The sequence below is a fragment of the Arachis ipaensis genome, chromosome B1, assembly GCF_059453495.1.
Source record: "Arachis ipaensis isolate K30076 ecotype BB chromosome B1, ASM5945349v1, whole genome shotgun sequence".
NCBI classification, from domain to species: Eukaryota; Viridiplantae; Streptophyta; class Magnoliopsida; order Fabales; family Fabaceae; genus Arachis; species Arachis ipaensis.
Genome location: NC_142436.1, coordinates 137,298,140 through 137,319,321, shown reverse-complemented (window position 1 = coordinate 137,319,321; position 21,182 = coordinate 137,298,140). Strand labels below are relative to the sequence as shown.

The following is a 21,182-nucleotide window of genomic DNA, read 5'->3' as shown; positions in this document are numbered from 1 at the left end:
GTGACACGAGGTGAGAACCGGAGAAAATGACGATGAGTTTTGGATGTATATTGGAGATTATGGTAAGATTAGAAATAACCGTACATAGTGGGAATGAATTTAAATACTAATCTTAAATTTCAAATTTTAAAATTTGAAATTAAATAATTAATTAATGATCTAAATTTTAATTTTAATTTTACTTTTTTTTTAATTTATTGTACACAATTAATATTGGTTCTCACTACTTTCTCTTAATATCGATTAAAAAGTTACACATTTAACTATTTATTATTACATCAATAAAATTATGTGTTTTAATAACTAAAAATTCTTACAAAAGTAAGTATAATCACTAAATGTAATATTATTTATACACAAATTATATTCCAAAAGGTAATAGTATACTTAATACATCCATTCTTTTTTTTCTGAATAACAAAAAGTGAGGTTAAACAAAATAAACAAAAAGTAATTATAATGATATAATCGTATAAATGGAAATAAAAATTAAATATAATTTTTTAAGCTTTTATTTAAAAAAAATCTATTTTCGTTTCTTAATTAATATTCAATATTATTAAATATTAACACACTCTTTAACCAAATATTGTGAAATTAATGTTCTGAAGTTTTTTCTTTTAAAAAGAATTAAGAGAATTTATTAGGCAAGTCATGAAATTTTGAAAATCAAGGGCAAAGTGGGGGAAGAAAGTTGAATTTGATTTGATTTTTCGTGCAACGCTCGCAAAAAGCAAACGCAAAAACGAAGGCTTTTGCTTTTGCTATTGCTATTGCTACTGCTGTGTTTGTGAGAGGCATCAATGGAGGTAGAGGATGATGACTGGGACTTGACCGCAGAAGAACTCGATTCTCTTGAACGCGACGCTTTCCAGAAAATTGCTCAACTTCGCGACTCTTCTACCCCTCCTTCTTCTCAACAACTCAATCTGCACCAACACCAACACCAACAACACCATTTTCCAAAACCACCTTCTGCCAACCATTCCCAACCCTTCCCACCAAACCCCATTTCCGATTCCCGTCCTCAAAGGGTAAAGTTATAATCTTTTCTTCATTTCATGTTGTTTCCCATTTTGTATTCTTCTTGGGGTTTTTCTGGCTTTGTTTGGCTTTCCTTTTGCTCTTGTTGGGTTAAATTTGTCTTTTGTTAAAGTGTTGTTCATGCGTGTGTATGTCCCGTTTTAAAGTTAAAAAACAAAATAATGCAGAAGAATCAAAAGATGTTTGCTACTATAGTCTTTAGTATTCTTTCCTGTACTCTGTGGTTCAGTTTTTGGAAGGAGAACTACTCATAGTGTGTTTGTATTGCAATCCAGGTGGACGCTTTGCCTCAAGGAGGTAGAGCATTACACCCCTCATTGAAACCAGGGACAAAAAAGGGTAACCTTCTTTCCTTCAAAACCTTAACATTTGTTTCGCTTTCATTGTTTATGGCTGTATTCCTAGTCTCTATTTGATGTATTTCTTCTGGTTTTTGGAATATCATTTGTTGATATATTGGCATTTGCTTTGGAAATTGGGTTTATGTGTAACCAGATGAACCTTCTAAAGAACTGCCGAAGTTTTCTGTCAAATTTTTTCTTCATTCCAGTGGGCATGTTGCAGCGAAATTCCAATATGACCAGGTTTCACATGCTAACTTCATCAAGTATTGACTTTTATATTTCTATTCGAAAAAAATTTGAATATTCCATAATCAGGGGCTATGTCTTTTGACCTTGACAAGTGCCTGCATGGGAATTTCAGGCTCATGCTTTATAGGCTTTGTTTCATGGCAGGTAATAATTTCTGCTTTTCGAAGAATCCCTAAAGCTTCTTGGAATGCAAAAGAAAGGTATCTACCCCCCCCCCCCCCCCTCTTCTCTCTTTCCTTCTTCCAGCTATAAGTGCATGTGTTCTTCCTAGCATGAGGACTTTGGTTCTGTTGATTAGTTGTTTTGCGGGCTTAGTTGTTTGAAAAATTTTGAGTCTGCAGGTTATGGATGTTCCCACTTTCTTCCTTGTCAGACGCAGAGAAGGTTCTAGGAGAAATATCTAATTATAAAGTTCAGGTAATAATTATTCGATTTTCATTTTCTTAATAATAGGGAAAGTGGGAAACTGATGTTATCATTTGCTAATCTTAATTACAATTGAGCTCGGTTTATATGATTTTTTTGGGGAAAACTGGTCAAGTGTTTGGGATTTCACATAGTAGCATTTATAGCAAAGTATTTTTTTCCCCGGAAGTACATATTTTTCCGTAATGGTCCTTGTGCCTTTGTCTCTTTGGCATCATTCAACACTGCATGTGGTTGGCGGTTTTCTTGGCTATTTAAGTATAAGCTACCCAACCGTGTTGCTGTTTATGGAGATTTTTATCTTTTTTTTCTCACTAATGTTTCTTGTTGTGTCTCTACGTAGTTTCTTTTTAATTGTAAAACCTTTTTACACTCTGTGCACCCATTTATGTGTTATACTTATAATGGCAAGATAGATTATCAAAATAGTGTTTGTCTGGGATAACAAATTCATTATCAATAATACTATTATGTGTTTAGTAATAGGATAAGAACTATGCTATCCTTAATTGATGATGTATGCCAAAGGTTTTATCCTAAGCTGAGGTTTTTATTCTGAGTTTGATATTTGATTTAATTTCCTTCCTACGTTTGTTTGAATAATTTTACAGGTGGAGAACTTAGATCCTTTAGTGCACCGTGCCATTGTTTCTGCATCCGCTGTTCCAGATCTTCGAGGTATAGGCTGAATGAAGGTTTTGACTAAGATGTTTTGTTCTCTCCTTTCTTGATCTTCCAAGGCTTTAGGTTCATTACCCCCCTATATGATTATTATTATTTGGCTAAAACTTTTAATGTTTGCTATTTTTGTTGTGATTACCAAAGATCGTTACGACAAGATCCCTAATTACATTGAATCAAAGCTTTTACCATTTCAGAGAGAAGGTGTAAGGTATGTAGATATCCACTAACTTATTCAACAGCAGACCATTTTCTTTATATGTATTGCATATTATGATATTTTTTTTCCTTCCTGGTAATTGGCTCTTATATTATGCCTTTTGTTTTCAGGTTTATTCTACAACATGGAGGACGTGCTCTTTTGGCAGATGAAATGGGACTAGGAAAAACTTTGCAGGCAATTCACTGACTAGAACATTTTCATATCTTCAATCTACAGTATCTGTAGTACTGTTTTAATTCTTGATGTACATAATGTTGGTTTTAGTGAAGTCTTCTCACAGTTTCTGCTTATTAACCTGTAAACATGTCTTGTATATATATTTTCCTATGCTGTATACAATTACAAAGATGAGTATCTTAGTATCTTCTATTAAAATAAGCTTATGATAGAAATAGTACTTGGTACTACTGTAGTATCTGTGACTTAATAAAAGATATTGCATGTCAGTAAATGGTAGAATCAATATAGACGGTAGAATTACCTACTCAACGCAAAGCAATTTCTTCCTCTTTTTGCTGGTTTTATCTTTCCCCTTCTCCTTAGGGGGAGAGAGGGAAGTGATGGATATTTTTTTTTTGTGGAGTGCCACATTATGTTGTGTTGCTTGTATAATTTTTCTTACCTTTTGCAGGCCATTGCTGTAGCTTCATGCATTCAGGAGTCATGGCCTGTTCTCATAGTTGCACCATCATCATTGCGCCTGCAATGGGCTTCTGTAAGGATTGTATTTAGATGTTTTCCAGACCTAATAGAGATATTTGGGGAAGTTGTGCTTATCTTCTTTTTTCTTTTAGATGATTCAACAATGGCTGAATCTTCCTTCTTCAGATATACTTGTACGTAATCTGCAATCCCTTTTTGTCTATTTTTTAATGTTTATTTCCCCCTGGTTTGTACATAAATCTTAGATTATTAGATTCCTTAGGTTCACTTCTTCGTACAATGTCACTTTTCTTATCCATTCTATAAACAATATTTTGCTAACTAGATATCTTTAGTAGATCGTCTTACCTCAAAGTGGTGGATCAAATAGAGGAGGCTTCAATATAGTATCCCCAAGTGCCAAAAGCAACATTCGTTTGGATGGACTCTTCAACATTATCTCATATGATTTGGTGCCAAAGCTACAGAATATACTCACAACATTGGACTTTAAGGTTAGATCCAATTTCCTATCCAATTTTCTTACTTCCACTGCAGTTTGTCAGTTTTAATCATATGTCAGCATTTGCTTTTTTATTTTTATTATTTCAGAGAGGCAGAGCACAATGTATAGAGGAATTAATCTATATCTATATGTTATTATGGTGGAAACTCATGAAATTTGATAAAGTACTTCATATTTTACTAATAAATCTTGCTCGTAACAGTGAACCCCTGTTTTTATTCAGGTTGTGATTGCAGATGAATCACACTATCTGAAGAATGCTCAGGCAAAGAGGACTACTGCAACTCTTCCAGTTATAAAGGTAACAAGTTTGTAAGCTACAATTACATGCTTGCTTCTGGTATACTTGCTTTTAAATTATTCATTTGTCTATCAAGCTTAGAAACTTCTGGGAAAAAATTGAGAAAATTAAAAATATTTAAAAAAAAAAAAAGAAATCTTCTAGCATGTGCATATGAAAAGGTTCACTTGCTCTGCAAATGGAGTATGGTGTCGTGTGTTAACCTTTTAGAGAACTAAGATGATATTCTTTTAATTTTACTTTTCTTTTAAATAAATGAATAACCAGCTTCAAACACATGCAGAATTGTGCGCAAGTACTCTAGTACTCTGAACCCATGTTTCCCTCCTCCCATTGTGAGAGTCCAGTGTCCTGTGTAAAATAGTTTTGTATATTATCATTTGTGTTTGACTTTCATTGTTCATTGAGTTGCAATAGTCACCTGCTAGATGCTGAGTAATCCTTCTTTATCTAATTCTCTCATGTTTTCTTTCAATTTAAAACTAAACATGTCAGAAAGCTCAATACGCAATATTGCTTAGTGGAACTCCTGCTTTATCTCGACCAATAGAACTGTTCAAGCAGGTAATTCCTTGTCTGATTATATGTAATACCTCATATATGTTTGACATTGGTGGAGACATTTTGAGGATCTCTTTGTAATTGTGCTTGACAGCTGGAAGCTTTGTATCCTGGCGTATATAAGAATGTTCATGAATATGGTAACCGATATTGCAAGGGTGTAAGTCATCTCTTCTTTACTAATGAGATTCTCCAAAGCAGCTAGTTTTCCTTTCTCTATTGATGAATGGCTATTCCAACTTTCAATTTTTCATTTTTCTTCTAGGGAGTTTTTGGAGTTTATCAAGGGGCAAGTAATCATGAAGAATTACACAATTTGATGAAGGCAACAGTGATGATACGAAGGCTTAAAAAAGATGTTCTTTCTCAACTTCCTGTAAAGCGTAGGCAACAAGTGCGTTCATTATCTCCATTTCTTCTTTGCAATCTGTCGTGCACTCTTTTGCCATTGTTTGTTTCAATCAATGAGCATTCAGAGCAGGCTCATGAAACTTGAAACTTTTGATTTTTGGTTGATCCTCAGGTCTTCTTAGACTTAGCTGACAAGGACATGAAGCAAATTAACGCTTTATTCCGTGAGGTAATTCAACATAATCATTTTGCATCTATGTCTTGAGACTAGAATAGCATCATGCCATTCTGGTTATTTATGTTTGAGCTGGTTATGGTGTCTTGACAATATGCTTATTTTGGCAATATAAAATCATTTTCTATTTACATTTTATAGGGTTGTTCATATTCAAACTAGTGGACTGTGGATGTCATTTATTTGAACTATGTGATTCTTGTTTAGATTATGCGTATTTTTCTAAAACTTCCACTTTTGAAAATGGTTCAAAAATTTTCTCACCAATTTTTATTGGTAATGTGGTAAGTTTTCTTTCCAAAATTAGGTTATTTGACTTCGAAATGTTAATATGTGCTCTCCATTTTCGGTTTGAGTTTGAGGTGATAAAATCTAACCAATATTTGTTTCTTTGTTTGTTTTTTGTTTTTTTGTTTTTTTTTTTTAAACTGCAGTTAGAGGTGGTAAAAGCCAAAATTAAGTCTGCCAAATCAAAAGATGAGGCTGAATCTCTTAAGTTTACTCAAAAGAATCTGATTAACAAGGTTTGCATGGAAGAAGTTCTGAACATAATCATGACTTGTACAATTTGTTTGGAAGTTTTTATTATTACCTAGAACTATGATACTATGATAGGTTTATAGTTTTTACTGCAACATTTTGTCAGGCCTTGGCCTATATGTGAGTAGTTTAAATAATTTTGACTGGTATATGACCAAAACTGAATCATGATATATTCAATTCCAGATATATACTGATTCTGCAGATGCCAAGATTCCTGCTGTTCTTGAATATCTTGGAACCGTCATTGAGGTATTGCTCCCCTCCACCGCTTCAAAGCAATAAAAAGTCAATACTAAGAATTAATGATTGCAGCTGTATATACTATAAGAAAGTCAAGTTAGATTCTCAGCTTCTCTAGTATCTCACCCATCTCCTTTGATTGGCATACTTGCATGGTTTTCTATCATCCAATTTTTTTAAATATGTTCAATGTTGGTTAAATTTTCATGTTGCTTGTATTGCAAACGATGCCCCTTAATGTAGGACGATGACTTGAATGAATTAAATTGGCAGAACAGTGTGGTGAAAATGTCAGCGTATGGCATTTTCATACGAATGCCACAATTATTATTGGTGTCAATGTTGGCTGGTCTGAGTACATGAATTGTAAACTAGATTATATGTTAATTCCTATATTTCATCCATCCTCCAGTCGTCCCAAATCATTGTGTATGCTTAATTTGAAAGTTTGATTGCCTCAATTTTTTCTCTTGCTTCCATCTTGCTTTTTCATTTGGGCTATTGGTGGTTATCTCGTGTAATATGTTGTGATCACTGTAGGCAGGTTGCAAGTTTCTTATATTTGCACATCATCAGCCAATGATAGATGCAATACATGAGTTCCTTCTTGTAAGACCAGTTCAATTTTACTCATTTTCTTATATTGGAAATTATAAACATTTACAAAATCTGTTAAAAATTTCCAGAGGAAAAAAGTGGGTTGCATCCGGATTGATGGAGGTACACCCGCTGCATCAAGGCAACCATTGGTTACAGATTTCCAGGAAAAGGATTCTATCAAGGCAGCTGTGGTATGGTGTTTTCTGTTGTGCATTTCTTCCATGTGTTTCCATTATAAGAATTTTTTCTGTTGTATTGGTTAATATTTTTGCTTGAGATAATGATTTGATGTGACATGTTATCATACAGTTATCCATTAAAGCTGGAGGAGTTGGATTAACTTTAACTGCTGCAAGCACAGTTATCTTTGCAGAACTATCCTGGACTCCAGGTGACCTAATTCAGGCCGAAGATCGTGCTCATCGAATTGGCCAGGTATTCTCACTCTCATGAAGTAGAAAGGAGAGAGCTGTTACTAGTTGCATGACAACATTAAGAAAACAGATAATCTCCAATGAAAATAACTCACATGTCTTATTTTTTAGTAGCAAAGGCAACATGCACTGTTATGGTTCTTTGACTAGTTAGTTCTTGTTTACAGGTTTCTTCAGTAAATATATACTACTTGCTGGCAAATGATACGGTTGATGACATCATATGGTAGGTGCTGTTATTTCTGCAGTCTGTCATTGCTTGGTATAGTGTTGACTTAATACTTATTTTGCATTGATGATCTTGTAAATTTTTACATCTTAGGGATGTGGTGCAATCCAAACTGGATAATTTGGGGCAGGTACATCTCTACATCATCTTGGAACTATCATATGTAATGCTAAATGAACATAATGCTTAATTTCATATGGTAAAATGAACTGGTGGTTCTATTCTGGTTTATATTTATATTTTGTCAAGATTTATACTCAAGTAGTATTTGAGAGGTACATTTTGATGTTTCTGAGAAACCATTCTGAATTTTAGTTATTGAAAAAATCAGATGTTAGATGGCCATGAGAATACCTTAGCTGTGTCAAATAATCAACCATTGAGTAGCCCTGCAAAGCATACTACTGTTGAGCATAGCCCTTCAAAGCAGAGAACTCTTGACCAGTTTGTCAGAAGATGTGATAATGTGGATAGATCAGAACATCAGCCTGACCCAAAACGGCCCCGTCAGTCATGACATGTGAGATACCCCAAGTGGATTTCCATTTTTGCAAATATGTGGCCGGTGGCAAGTTTCCCTGTAGTATTAACCACATGTGCTTACATGGGGAATTACACCTTTGATGACACAAATGCCTTTTGAAGCTGAAATTCATTGTACAACAAATAATAGATTTTGAGTAGAACTGACTACACTAAACTATGTTGCTTATGCTGGAGATAATGGTTTGGTTATGTGAAATATGTATTGGAAGAAAATGTTGGTAAAGTCACCCATTAGATTTTAGGTTTCCACTTTTTGTTCTTAACTTTTTGCTCCCCTATGTTTCGTTTTAGTTTGGGGCTCTGTACAGTGTAGTACATTATCATATATGAATGAGACTTGTAAATTTCTTTACTCCATATGCATGTATCATTATATTTCGTAGAAAGAAAAAGTATTGGTGACCAAGATAGAATCTGTCAACTTTTAACAACTCTAATTAATAGAGACTCAATGGATATTTATCCGTAAATTTTATTCTCTATCACATTTTTTTCTTAATCGTTCTTTTATAGTGTACAAGAACTATAAAATTATCTTTACTAACCATTAAAAGTCTCACTTTAATGAACCACCAACATTCTGTATTTATATAGGTTGTATCTCATAGTAAATTGAATTAGATGACTTTGATTTGTATCTTAGCATCAGTATATTAGTATCGAATTTGAGAGTCAAATTCTTGGGTTTGTGACGCGCAGTAAATCGAAGCAGGTAGCGTTGATTTAGGTTGTCAACATCTGTCTCTAATAAATCGAACCAATGCATTTCTATTTACATAAGCATATAGTAAATTGAATTAGGTTGCATTGCAAAGCCAAGACATTCGTATAACATGATCCATATAATATTGGCTTCCATTTGTTTTGTTTGTGTTTTATCCTAATATATATGGATTAAGGAAGGAATATTAAAAATAAAAAATAAAATAGGGGAAATAAAATAAGTACAAGTGCAAGCGCAGCGTAAAAACATTCGACAGATATGCAGTGCGCCATCCCCGGTGCATATTTAGAAAATTTAAACAATTTTCATACTTCTCACATATTTAAGAAATCCTTTTTTTTTGGCGAACAGGGGGCTTTGGCCCCAAAAACACGAAAAATAACTATTTATCGGGGGCATGGAAACCCCTTCAGCATCATTGGTTGTATAAATGCTGGAACTTCAACTCCCAAGATCTCTCTTGTGGTATTCTACAGTTTCTCGAATTGTGGGATGCGAGATAGAGATTTATTCTACCTAATTATGAGAAATCCCTTATTTTGTTTGGTAAGTATGAGAATTAATACTAGGCATAAATTATTTAATTAAATGGCCTATTTTTTCATGAATTAAGAAATCTTTGAACTAATTTGGTGGGGTGCGCCAGGCCCAGGCAATAGTGTAAGGCCTAGGCGACGCTCGATGGGCCCAGTAGCAAGCTACTGTAGTGGCCCATCCCCCTCAAAAAATAAATTTAATATCGTGTGGGCCAATGGCCCACATATCAGATATTAAACTGATAAGAACAGATACTACACTTGATCTTAGCCAAAAGGCCGAGAAAGGTATGATTTGCTTCTCCTTCAATTCTTTCTTTTATACTGAACCCTCGTCTCTTTGTTCTTGCTCCCCTCGATGTAGGACTAAACCAAACTAAACCTTCTAAAGTATAACGTGTCGTACCAAGAGCTTTTTTTCCGCATACATTGTATTTGTCGTCCGAAATTGTTGTGCCTCTAACAAGAACATTGATTAAAAACTGACAAGCATGGCTTATTCCTTCATCAAGGTTTACTTAGTTAACTCATACTCCATCTTCCCAGCTAAACACAACATTGCAACAGGAAATGAAGATTTGGATTTCGTGTTCTATTTATATCAAATAATGTTCACACCCATAATGTAACATTCCAAATTTAAGAATTATCTTAAATATCTAATTTTGTAATATAAGCCCCAAATTTTATAACTATTTTATATATCTAATTTTTTCTATCAAAGCTTTATTGTATGTGCATTGTGATATCTTTCTTATTTTTCCCTAAGTTTTATTAATATACTAACTTATGGTTTTCAGTTAGTTTATTATCACATCAATAACCACAAAATGAGATAAATAAACATGGTTCTAACTTCTAAGTTACACATATCAAAAAGCTCAATTTCCTTGTTACCAATGGTATTCATGTACCGCACTACCGCAGCACCGGTTAACCATAAACGTGACAGTATAAAATCCTCCTTTAATAGTTCAAAGGATGAAACCTTTTGTTTGGGAGGAAAAGGGTCATAGAAGAAACTAAAAGATTGCTTTATTGGTTCGGCTAACACCGAGAGTAAATATATAGTATTGATAGATCAGTGTAACCTCAGAGGAAACTGATATTAGCCATCTGATTTGATCCAATCTATTACCCTTAGAGAGCTCAATTTTATGTTAAAATATCACACAAGATAAATAGAAATATATAGATAGCCTATGGATATGGATACAATATTCGGAACATAACCAAGCAAATGATAGGAAAGCATTCGAAAGAAATTTTCCAAATATGTTAAAATCGCATGAAATTTCACTTTTCGGCAGTGGCATATGAGAAAGAAAAATTACTTCCACCCGTTATACCATCATTTAAACTTTAGTAAATATGGTATGGATGTAAAATCTGATAAGGAACTCGTCTCCTGTATTTAACACTATATGGTAAATCAAATCACGAAATAAATAAATAAATACAGAATGCTAAATGATAACAACCAACAAGGAATAACAAGAAATATTAATATATTAATATTAATGCCAAACAGGGCCCTCAAATTTGAATTCATAGATTGAGCAGGCCATGTAAATCTTTGAGTCGAGCTCGAATGGACACAAATCAGGCTCTGGAAGTTCCAATAAATGAGGAAATCGAATCTCACAACAATATGCAGTCTATGTTTATATAAAATAAAACAACAATCTGATAGGTTCTGGCACTACGTATATACAATTTTCCAAACAGCATACCAGCAAATTATTCATTAGTACTTTCCTGATTCTCGCCCAAGAATCTAGCCACAATGGTTTCAACATCCTCCAATGCAACCCCAATGCAAAGAGGGTTAGCTGGAACCTTAACTGAATCATTGAACCCCTCAGCTATTTTATCTGCAGTAGAGTTCTGAATCCTCACATTAGGTGCACTCTTGCACTTCCCCATGCACTTGCATCCAACAACTGCAGCAGCAGCACCTCCTTCAGCACCAACCACTCTCTCAAATTCTTGCAACAATGCAATAGATCCGGATTTCTTGCACTTGTTTCCCATGCATACCTCAATCCTCTTCTGAGGAATAGCTTCAGTGGTAATAACCGCAGTATTCTCATTCTTAAGGCCACCATTAATGCTTCCAACTGATATGTCATTGTTTCTAGAGAATAATTCCACGGCATTATGATGATGATGATTAGCACTAACATCCTCGGGCAACAAGGGAGGTGTATAGATCATGGTTTCCGCCTTTCGTGGGGAATCGGCAACAGCAACGGCAACACCAACCTTAATGTTCTTCTTCATGTCAACCACCTCATTGTCACATTCACTCTCACTTGATTCAGATTCAGATTCAGATGATGACGATGACGATGACGATTCGCAATCAGGATTGGTGTTCATCTTAGAGGCTTTGAGTTTTGCCTCCTTCTTCTCTTGCTTCCTTTTTTTCTTCAATTCCTTCTCCTCTGCCCTTACTTGCTCTAGCTGCTTCATCAAAACCATAGCAGCATCCTACGTAACAAAAAAAAAATAATAATAATTAAATTTTTCATTGTGTTACCTAAATTATTTTTTTTATTAATTTAATGTCAATGGTGATTAATTATAGTAGGAATATATTAAGGATATATAAGGTTAACAACAAAATATTTTTTTTCAGTTTTCATTCATTTGAAATTTTCAAAATGGAAAAAGAACCAATTTTTCTCCTCCTCTCAATTTCACTCTTCCTCTCTCAAACCATTAACATCCCAACTTGAATAATTTAGGACATAAAATTTTCTTCACATTAAATAAAACTTGAAACTCTGTCAATCATTTTAAAGGCCAGCAACAATAACATGCACTTACCATGATGTAACTAAATTCACCAAATAATCAATGGAATCGCATGTTCAGATGCATTATTCTAAACCTGTTAAATTTGATTTCAACCCAATGCAACTAAATTTCAGTCCAAACATAAAGCAACAAGATGTAAAAATAATTAAATTACCCAAGTCAGGTTTCCTTGAAGATCATCGAAAAGGACACGTTTCTTCAGCATCTTGAGCTTCTTCTTGGTGCTCAACATAGCGGTTCCATTCTCCTTCTTCTTCTCGTCCCCGTAATACTGCACATGCCCCGAATCACTGAACCCGCAGCAACAACGCACCACCGCCTTTTTTCTCATCCTCACCGGCACTGTAACACAACTATCACCACCACGACGACGGGAACTCACGTGCACAGAAAAGGAAGGGCACGTGACATTCCTTAGAACGGCGCCTGAAACCTCCATCGTTGATGGTGAGAATTAATTAGGAACCAAATTCTCCTTTTCTCTCTTCTGAGGTTTTGACGGTGCTCTTTTTGTCGCTGCTAGGAAGAAACGGATTTCTCTATTTATGATGTGGTGGCGATTCATTATTGACCCTTCGTGACGTGGCATCGATTTTTTTTTTTTTTGAAATTTTCTCAAAATTTCTTGGTCCAAAGATTATTAGAATTCTCAGTAATTAAATCATTAAAAAATTCTAAATTTAATTTATTTAGATTTAAATTTTAATTTAAGTGTGTGAAATTAAATATAAATATGTGTTATTTTTGAATTGTGTAGCATATACTAATAAAATTAAAAAATACATAAAAATTAAAAAAATATATAAAAATAATATGTAAAGAATATACAAAATATATAAAAAAAATATTACATTCTTTTTATATATATATATATATATATATATATATATTTTTATGTATTTCGATTTTAAATATTAGAGCATAGTTAATTCATAAAATTAGAAGAATTTAATTAATTTTTTTAATCATAAATACTAGACATCTATAAATTTATCATAATTAATATATGTATGGTCTATAACCACTTTTGTGTTGGAGTGTTGGCATGTGTTAATTTCGATTTGGCTTTCAACCACCATATGGATTGGTTATGGCGCGTATGTACGGGAGCTAATTATGGATGACAAGTGGCAATACATTGATCCACGTGTTCAAATTTGATGACCTGTGACCGTTTGAAAGTACACGTGTATCTACAGTTAGACATCCATTGGAAACGGTACGTTTCAAGAGGGAAATGTTTGACTTTATCAAATTAAGTCAAATAAATTATTTTAATGAAATCAAATTATAATTTTAAATTTAATTTTAGATATTAGATTTTAGATTTTATTTTTAATTTGTTATTAGTACTATTTTAAATTTACGAGATTTTTCGGATAAGAAATTCCTAAAATGGAAAACGTTTAGGTATTAAATTTATTATTTTTTATTATTAATATTTAAAATTATAGACTTTTGTATACGGTTAAATTATGGGTAAAAAACCCATATAAGCCAGAAATATATTACTCAAATTAGCCAAAATGAAAATTTTTTCACCATTCAACCAAAGATTACTTTAATGTAATTCGAATCAATATAATTCGAACTACAATTGCAAGTAATTCGAATCAACTAACTTCGAATTAAGAGCATAGAAATTTGTATGTAATTCGAATCAAGTTCTCTCGAATTACAATAGCATAATTCGAATCAAATCGATTCGAATTAGTAGGGGAAAACGAGTTAAACATAATTCGATATATGTCAATTCGAATTAGTAAGAAAAATAAATCAAACCTTAAAGTCTTTTTCTTATAGTTGCTAACATGGATAGCCCAACGCTGTGTCCCTATCCCATATACTGATATACCTTCCATTAGTTTGAATAGTAAAACTTATTTTGAACAAAATAATAATAATAATAATAATAATAATAATAATGAGATTTTTTTAAAATATTAATGAGCTATCAATTTGAATTCCATACAATACACTTTTGTCCAATTTTAATAGCTCATAAATATTTTTTAATAAATTTTTTTAATAAATTTATTTAAATTATACTACAAAAAATATTTTATTCTATGCAAAACAATTTTAAAAAATGGCTTAAAAAATGTTAGGAGTACTATAAAAATTTGTAATGTTCTAATGACTTAGGTACTCAAATTTTAAATAAAGTACTCTACATAGTCATTAATAATTTAAAAATTAAAAAAAATATTTTATTCCATACAAAACAATTAAAAATATATTTCATTTATTTTTCTACACATATTTCCTGTCATTATGTTGCCATTGGAATCCTCATATATTTCTAATTTCTCAACCTAACACAATCTTCATATAATTTTACTTGAGATATGTGTCTTATTTTTTGTGATTTGTATAAGTGAGTCAATATATATAAATGGGTAATAAACGTATCAGTACAAGTTTTATTATTGACTAATGATAACTCTATTTATATTAATATAGATAGTAAATCAAATAAATATTTAAATTATTGGTCTCTAAAATTTGAAAAAAAAATATTATTCTTCGTTATAAATATGTTTATTATATTTTTTTAAATTTTTAAAAGCTGTTTTACCAAACACACTTATAGTACTTATGCTTGTTAAAAAATATTTATGAGTTATTAAAAATGGACAAAAATGTATTGTATGGAATTCAAATTGATAACTTATTAATATTTTAAAAAAATCTCGTCATTATTATTATTATTATTATTATTATTATTATTATTATTATTATTATTATTATTATTATTATTATTATTATGTTCAAAATAAGTTTTACTATTCAAACTAATGGAAGGTATATCAGTATATGGGACAGGACATAGCGTTGGACTATCCATGTTAGCAACTATAAGAAAAAGACTTTTATGGTTTGGTTTATTTTTCTTACTAATTCGAATAGACGTATATCGAATTATGTTTAACTCGTTTTCCCCTACTAATTCGAATCGATTTGATTCGAATTATGCTATTGTAATTCGAGAGAACTTGATTCGAATTACATGCAAATTTCTATGCTCTTAATTCGAAGCTAGTTGATTCGAATTACTTACAATTGTAGTTCGAATTATATTTATTCGAATTATATTAAAGTGATCTTTGATTGAATGCTGAAAAAATTTTTATTTTGGCTGATTTGGGTAATATGTTTCTCAGCCTGACTTATTTGGGTTTTTTACCCTTAAATTATTAAACTAAAAAAATTAAATTTATGATTAAAATAATTACTAAAAAATAATAAATTCAGATAATTTTCTAATATTTTTTAAAAAAATTAATAATACATATACACACAAAAAAAATCACTAATGTATAAGAAAAGTATTCAACTTTTCATTCAAAAAATTATAATTGCAACTAATTTTAAGGGCAAAAAACCAATATATACCAAGGATAGCTCAAAATTACCAATATCAGCCAAATCAGAAATTCATACCTGAATCAACCAGGACGAATTATTATATAATTCGAATCAATAAGATTCGAATTATACTCTCAAGTAATTCGAATTGATATAATTCGAATTATCTCCATGCAACAAATGAACGTAATTCGAATCAATATGATTCGAATTATACTCATCCAAAAAATCATGTAATTCGAATCAATACGTTTCGAATTTACATAACCTATTTCGAATTCACTTAATTCGAATTACTAGGGGAAGTTTATGTTAGAGAGGTTCGAATCTAGTTGATTCGAATTAGGGCAAGAACCGATTTCCATAGTAATTCGAATCAAGTTGATTCGAATTACAACTGTTTCGGCTATAAAAGGAGTTCGAAGCAAGTTCATTCGAATCAGTTTGTGTTTCTCTAACCCCACCAAATCCCAGAGAAAACGACCAACCTTTCGTACGAGTAAGAGGAGATCGCCTTTTTTTGTCGATGGGGGACGATCCGGGAAGGCTTTATCGTTTGGATGGAGTTGCGCATATCGCCGGTGTCATCAACGACGAGGTTAGTGGTTTATGAAAGCGTTTTATGATAACGGTATTTGTTAATGGTTTTTGATAATGGTTTATGTTACTGTTAGTGGTTTAGGATAGTGGTTTAGGAGAGTGGTGCAGGCTAGTGGTTTATTGTTAATGGTTTTTTATAGCGGTTTATTTTAGTGTTAGCGGTTTAAGCAAGCGGTTTAGGCCATTGGTTTTTGTTAGTGGTATTTGAAATTGGTTTTTTTAAGCGGTTTGTGCTAATTGTTTTGGATAGTGGTTTTAGTGATGGTTAGCGGTTTAGGGGGTGGTTTGAGTTGGTGGTGTATGGTAGTGGGTTTTTTTAATGGTTTTTTATAGCGGTTTATTTTAGTGTTAGCAGTTTAAGCAAGCGGTTTAGGCCAGTGGTTTTTGTTAGTGGTATTTGAAGTTGGTTTTTTTAAGCGGTTTGTGCTAATTGTTTTGGATAGTGGTTTTTGTGATGGTTAGCGGTTTAGGGGGTGGTCTGAGTTGGTGGTGTATGGTAGAGGGTTTTCTTAATGATTTTTTATAGCGGTTTATTTTAGTCTTAGCGGTTTAACTAAGCGATTTAGCGGTTTAGTGGTTAACGGTAGCGGTTTATGATAAATGTGATCATGCATCTGTTTTTGTTAATGGTATTTGCACTAGGTTTGAGTGAGCGGTTTCTGTATAAAATGTTGGTCGTTTGTTTCATTTATCTTTTACACATGACGATTTATTTTCTGCTTCCTTATGAAACATATTGTACATGTTAGTGGGTTGTGCATCTCTTCTAATTATGCGGTTTATGTACTGGCCAGCCTCGTCGTTGCATATCCAGCGTTAGGCGGCAGCAGGGGATGCGTCTTGATGAGAGGTACGTTCCGTACCTGCAGATGGCCGGATTGTACCATCTTGCGAGACTGAATGACAGATGGTTCCGACTAGACGAGCCCCTAGTCAGCGCATTCGTCGAGAGGTGGCGGCCTGAGACGCACACCTTCCACATGCCGTTCGGAGAGTGCACCATCACTCTTCAGGACGTCGCATACCAGCTGGGGTTGCCAGTGGACGGAGATTACGTTAGTGGTTGCCTGACAGACTTCCACCTTTACATTGAGGGTGGGAGACCTGCTTGGCAGTGGTTCCATGAGTTGGTCGGTGTTTTACCTCCCGAGAACCAGGTGCAGAAATTCGCAGTCAACTGCACCTGGTTTCAGGAGACATTTGCAGAGTGTCCAGACGGGGCTGATGAGGAGACAGTTAGGCGCTTTGTCCGGGCCTATATCATGATGTTATTGGGCACGCAGCTCTTTGCCGACAAGTCCGGCAACCGTATACACATCAGATGGCTACCTTATGTTGCTCGGCTTGAGGAGATGGGTCGCTACAGTTGGGGGTCGGCGGCACTTGCATGGTTGTACAGGTGCATGTGCCGAGTCGCCAACAGACATGTGGTGAAGTTAGCTGGCCCTTTACAGTTACTACAGTCTTGGATATTCTGGAGGTTTCCCACTCTTAGACCATCTGGGTATGATGAGATTAGCTGGCCCCTTGCCTCGAGGTACCGTTATTGTTTTGTATTATATATGCTTCTCGTGATTATTTTCGATTATGAAACCAATTTTAATGTTTCTCCTACGCAGATGGTCTGGTTACAATCCTGGGATTAGCAACAAGGGACCTCGGGTACAGATGGCTCGCCTGAAGATCGACTTGTTACAGCCTCGGCAGGTAAGTACGCAGAGCATGTGTATTTCAAGTCATTGTTTCAGTTTATATTGTCCAACCCTTTTAATTTTTATTTTTCCAGTTCATATGGATGCCCTATAGCGCACTAGACGTCATCCAGGTTGTACATCCGGAGGTCTTGGAGCCTCGGCATACGATGTTATGGCGCTGCAGGACGTCCCTGATTTACTTTGCGGTTGTGGAGTGGCATCAGGTTGATAGAGTTTTACCTCAGTTTGGTGGCGTTCAGCCCATACCGTCTCCCGCCTTGAACATCGACTTCTTGATGTCGAAGGATGGGAGAGGAGGTGACCGTTGGTTCCCGGCACAGTACGCTGACTGGCACGTTCACTGGCAGGAGCGTGCGGAGCACATTCTACAGTTTGACATCGTCCCCGACCCCGGTCCGTCACACGATTTCTTGACATGGTGGTATCAGCACGGAAAGAGGTTTCTGTCGCCGGAGATGTTATTGGGGGATCCGAGAGGTATTCCTATTCCAGATGAGGCTACGCAGAGGGGTGCAGGTCGACTTCCAGATATGGACCGGGTCGAGGACGTTCCCGACAGACGTCGTATTGAGCGGAGAGCTCGAGTTGGGACACGTCGTAGCCAGCGGGAGTGGATCGGGGCGGATCTTGCTATGGATGACGTCGAACCCCCAGTTAGGGGTGGCGGGAGAGTTCGTGGTCGTGGAGGCAGGAGGAGAGTGGGTGCTGCTAGAGAGGGTGCCCAGATGCCTATGGGAGGTGATGTTGCGGGGGTTGATAGGGCCCATCGAGCCGGGCATGAGGGTGGGTCGCGTGGATCTGGCATGGGAGATCCGACGACTCACACTGATGCTGGGCTTGGTGGTGGAGGTCTTGGAGATTACTTCGTAGGTGTTCCCGGTGATGATCATACCCTCCAGGAGAGTACTCCATGGGTGAGTCCGAGCTCGATGTTTGGAGACTTGCTTGCTAGTGATGGCATTGTGGCCGAGTTTGGTGGACCGCATTTCCTTGATGATATCCGGACTATCATGCAGGAGGATGAGGCTGCAGCCGGACGGGTTCAGACGACAGGGACACAGGCACCCCTGGATGTAGATCTGAACGAGCCTGCCACGGTAGCTCCCCCGCATCCTTTTGCCATGGGTGGGACCCCAGCATCTGCCCAGACTATTGGGTCACATTCAGTTGCCGGCCCGTCATCGTCCAGACCCGTGCATGCTGCGCGTGTGACCCCGAGACAGCCAGTTCCGGATGACAGCGACGAGTCTATTGAGGATGAGGAGCCACTTATACGGAGGAGTTTCCGGACACGGGTGCCACGCCGTTGCGGCACTGGATCGCACCTATTTAGATGATTTATGGATATTGGTGTATGTCATGTTGTTATATTTATATTGTCTACCTTATTGGTTGGTTATCATTGTTATGGTATGTACGTTGTAGTTATGTTATTTGATGTTATGGTATGTACTTTGTTGTTTCGTTATGTCATTTACTATGATGTATTCCACTTTTCTGTTATGGTATATAGTTTCATGTTATGTTATTCATTATGATTCATCCCTCGCGGTAATGTTGTTTGTTTTAGAAACTAATTTCAATCATTTAAAACATATTCAGCAGAAATATTTGGTCCGAATAACAAGTTTCATTACTAATAGGAAACAACTTAGTACAAAGGAGCACAATGGTTGCTAACTTACATAGAAGACAAGTGCTAATAGATTAAGAAATCTCCTATTGATTTCCAGCAGTCCCGCTGGGGCCTGCGCCTTGTGGACAACTACGCCTGGTGTGACCTGGCTGCCTGCAGAGGCCACATCTCTTTGGCCGGTTCGGATCTGCTTCATCCATGTTGGTGCGGATTCTTGTGGATCTAGGACGACCCTCCCTCGCACGCCTCATATTCGGATCCGGTATAACGGTTGGCCCTGCATAAGGTGGCCAGAAACCCTCCGGAATGGGAGGTGTGAATCCCATCTGATAGACACCAAAAACGGAACTCAGGCGATAGACCTCGTGGACGTAGGGCTGCCATGTAAGTCGTGAATAAGCACAACATGCCAGTGCGTGTGGACAGGGAAAATGAAGTGCTTGGAAGTATCCACAGTCACAAGTCTTAGAACCTAACGAGACCCTGTACGTACCAAGGGAGAATGAACCTGTCGGAGTCGTCTCAGCAACGGTGTATTCCGAGTTATCCCTGTCGTAAACAGTCACCGTGAAGCACCTGGCTGTCTTCAGGTTGGCCTCGATACACTTTACTAGGTATTGACTGAATTGTTGTCCAGTACCCATCTGAGCCTCGGCCTCCCTTCCCTTACGGACAAATAGCTCAGCTAGCCTTCCGTATGTGGCCTTCACCAGCGAGCAAACAGGGAGGTTTCTTACCCCCTTCAGGATTGAGTTGACACATTCAGAAATATTGGTTGTCATGTGCCCGAATCTCCGACCCGCATCACAGTACTGTGTCCACAACGAATACTCGATTCGGTTCGCCCAGTCACACATTGCCGGATTCTCAGAGCGCAGAATGTCAAACCAGTAGTCGAACTCCACTTCAGTCTTCGCATATGCGGCGTTAACAAGAAGCCTCCGGGCATCTTTTCCCTTGAACGTCAATGCAAAGTTCGATGCAACGTGTCGAATGCAGAACGCCCGGTACGCAGCTGGGGGTAGCCATCCCCCATCCGGAGCCTCGAGTGCTGCCTTGATGCCATTATGCCTATCCGAAATAACTAACAGACCCGGCTGAGGTGTCACGTGCTCACGGAGGTGGGAAAGAAAGAAAGACCATGACTCAGCATTCTCACCCTCGACTAGTGCAAATGCCACGGGGAGGATGTTCGAGTTTCCGTCCTGTGCAATGGCGACTAGCAGTGTTCCCCCATACTTCCCATATAGATGGGTCCCATCAATACTCACCAGAGGCTTGCAATGACGGAATGCCTGGATACAAGGGGGGAAAGTCCAGAACAGCCTATGAAAATAAACTTGAGACTCGTCAACCTGTCCCCCAACTCGAACAGGGCAAGTCCTGAGGACGGCTACAGTGCCAGGCATCGTCAGCTGAACTCCTAAAACCCACCTAGGGAGCTCGTTGTACGACTCGTCCCAGTCCCCATATATGACGGCAACGGCCTTCTGCTTCGCCATCCATACCCTCCTGTACGTTGGCCTGAACCCAAATTGTGCGGCCGTGGCATTTTGAAGGACCTTGATGTTCACAGCTGCATCAGCCCTAACCATCGGCATAAT

General features: G+C 36.3%; 3 protein-coding genes and 1 non-coding gene across 5 annotated transcripts; 1 reads left to right on the top strand and 3 right to left on the bottom strand.

The window, feature by feature from the left end:
• The first annotated feature begins 593 nt into the window (after positions 1 to 593).
• CHR18 (chromatin remodeling factor18) lies at positions 594 to 8,527 on the top strand. 2 transcript variants are annotated; one of them, XM_088501838.1, is made up of 24 exons: positions 594 to 1,034; positions 1,320 to 1,383; positions 1,540 to 1,628; positions 1,782 to 1,837; positions 1,979 to 2,054; positions 2,675 to 2,741; positions 2,889 to 2,955; positions 3,075 to 3,141; positions 3,599 to 3,682; positions 3,762 to 3,803; positions 3,969 to 4,124; positions 4,359 to 4,436; positions 4,932 to 5,000; positions 5,092 to 5,157; positions 5,263 to 5,391; positions 5,521 to 5,577; positions 6,018 to 6,107; positions 6,310 to 6,375; positions 6,907 to 6,975; positions 7,053 to 7,157; positions 7,276 to 7,401; positions 7,568 to 7,626; positions 7,723 to 7,759; positions 7,961 to 8,527. In XM_088501838.1, exons 1-24 carry the CDS (start codon positions 804 to 806, stop codon positions 8,144 to 8,146), a joined length of 2,136 nt encoding a protein of 711 aa, XP_088357964.1. In that variant the 5' UTR covers positions 594 to 803; the 3' UTR covers positions 8,147 to 8,527. The 2 variants fall into 2 exon arrangements, with proteins under 2 accessions (XP_088357964.1, XP_088357965.1); XM_088501839.1 differs by lacking the exon at positions 6,907 to 6,975 and having other exon boundaries at positions 608 to 1,034.
• Positions 8,528 to 9,531: 1,004 nt separating this feature from the next.
• On the bottom strand, positions 9,532 to 9,727 carry LOC148578538 (U2 spliceosomal RNA). Its single transcript, XR_015903836.1, has one exon. It is a non-coding gene; the product is annotated as a U2 spliceosomal RNA (small nuclear RNA).
• A 1,201-nt stretch (positions 9,728 to 10,928) lies between these two features.
• LOC107635606 (diacylglycerol O-acyltransferase 3-1) lies at positions 10,929 to 12,810 on the bottom strand. The gene is made up of 2 exons (XM_016339125.3): positions 12,413 to 12,810; positions 10,929 to 11,928 (listed from the first exon to the last, which is right to left on the bottom strand). Exons 1-2 carry the CDS (start codon positions 12,695 to 12,697, stop codon positions 11,176 to 11,178), a joined length of 1,038 nt encoding a protein of 345 aa, XP_016194611.1. The 5' UTR covers positions 12,698 to 12,810; the 3' UTR covers positions 10,929 to 11,175.
• Positions 12,811 to 19,661: 6,851 nt separating this feature from the next.
• Positions 19,662 to 21,173, bottom strand: LOC148578537 (uncharacterized). Its single transcript, XM_088503086.1, has one exon. The coding sequence runs from the start codon at positions 21,171 to 21,173 to the stop codon at positions 19,662 to 19,664; it is 1,512 nt and encodes a 503-aa protein (XP_088359212.1).
• Between the last annotated feature and the right edge of the window lie 9 nt (positions 21,174 to 21,182).

Bases quoted from the DNA above. Each gene is read 5' to 3' on its own strand.
- CHR18 (XM_088501838.1), top strand. From the start codon at position 804: ATGGAGGTAGAGGATGATGACTGGGACTTGACCGCAGAAGAACTCGAT. The intron at 1,384-1,539 runs GTAACCTTCTTT...ATGTGTAACCAG, and splicing joins GAAACCAGGGACAAAAAAGG to ATGAACCTTCTAAAGAACTG. The intron at 2,742-2,888 runs GTATAGGCTGAA...TGATTACCAAAG, and splicing joins CGCTGTTCCAGATCTTCGAG to ATCGTTACGACAAGATCCCT.
- LOC107635606 (XM_016339125.3), bottom strand. From the start codon at position 12,697: ATGGAGGTTTCAGGCGCCGTTCTAAGGAATGTCACGTGCCCTTCCTTT. The intron at 11,929-12,412 runs GTAATTTAATTA...TTTGTTACGTAG, and splicing joins TTCAAGGAAACCTGACTTGG to GATGCTGCTATGGTTTTGAT.
- LOC148578537 (XM_088503086.1), bottom strand. From the start codon at position 21,173: ATGGTTAGGGCTGATGCAGCTGTGAACATCAAGGTCCTTCAAAATGCC.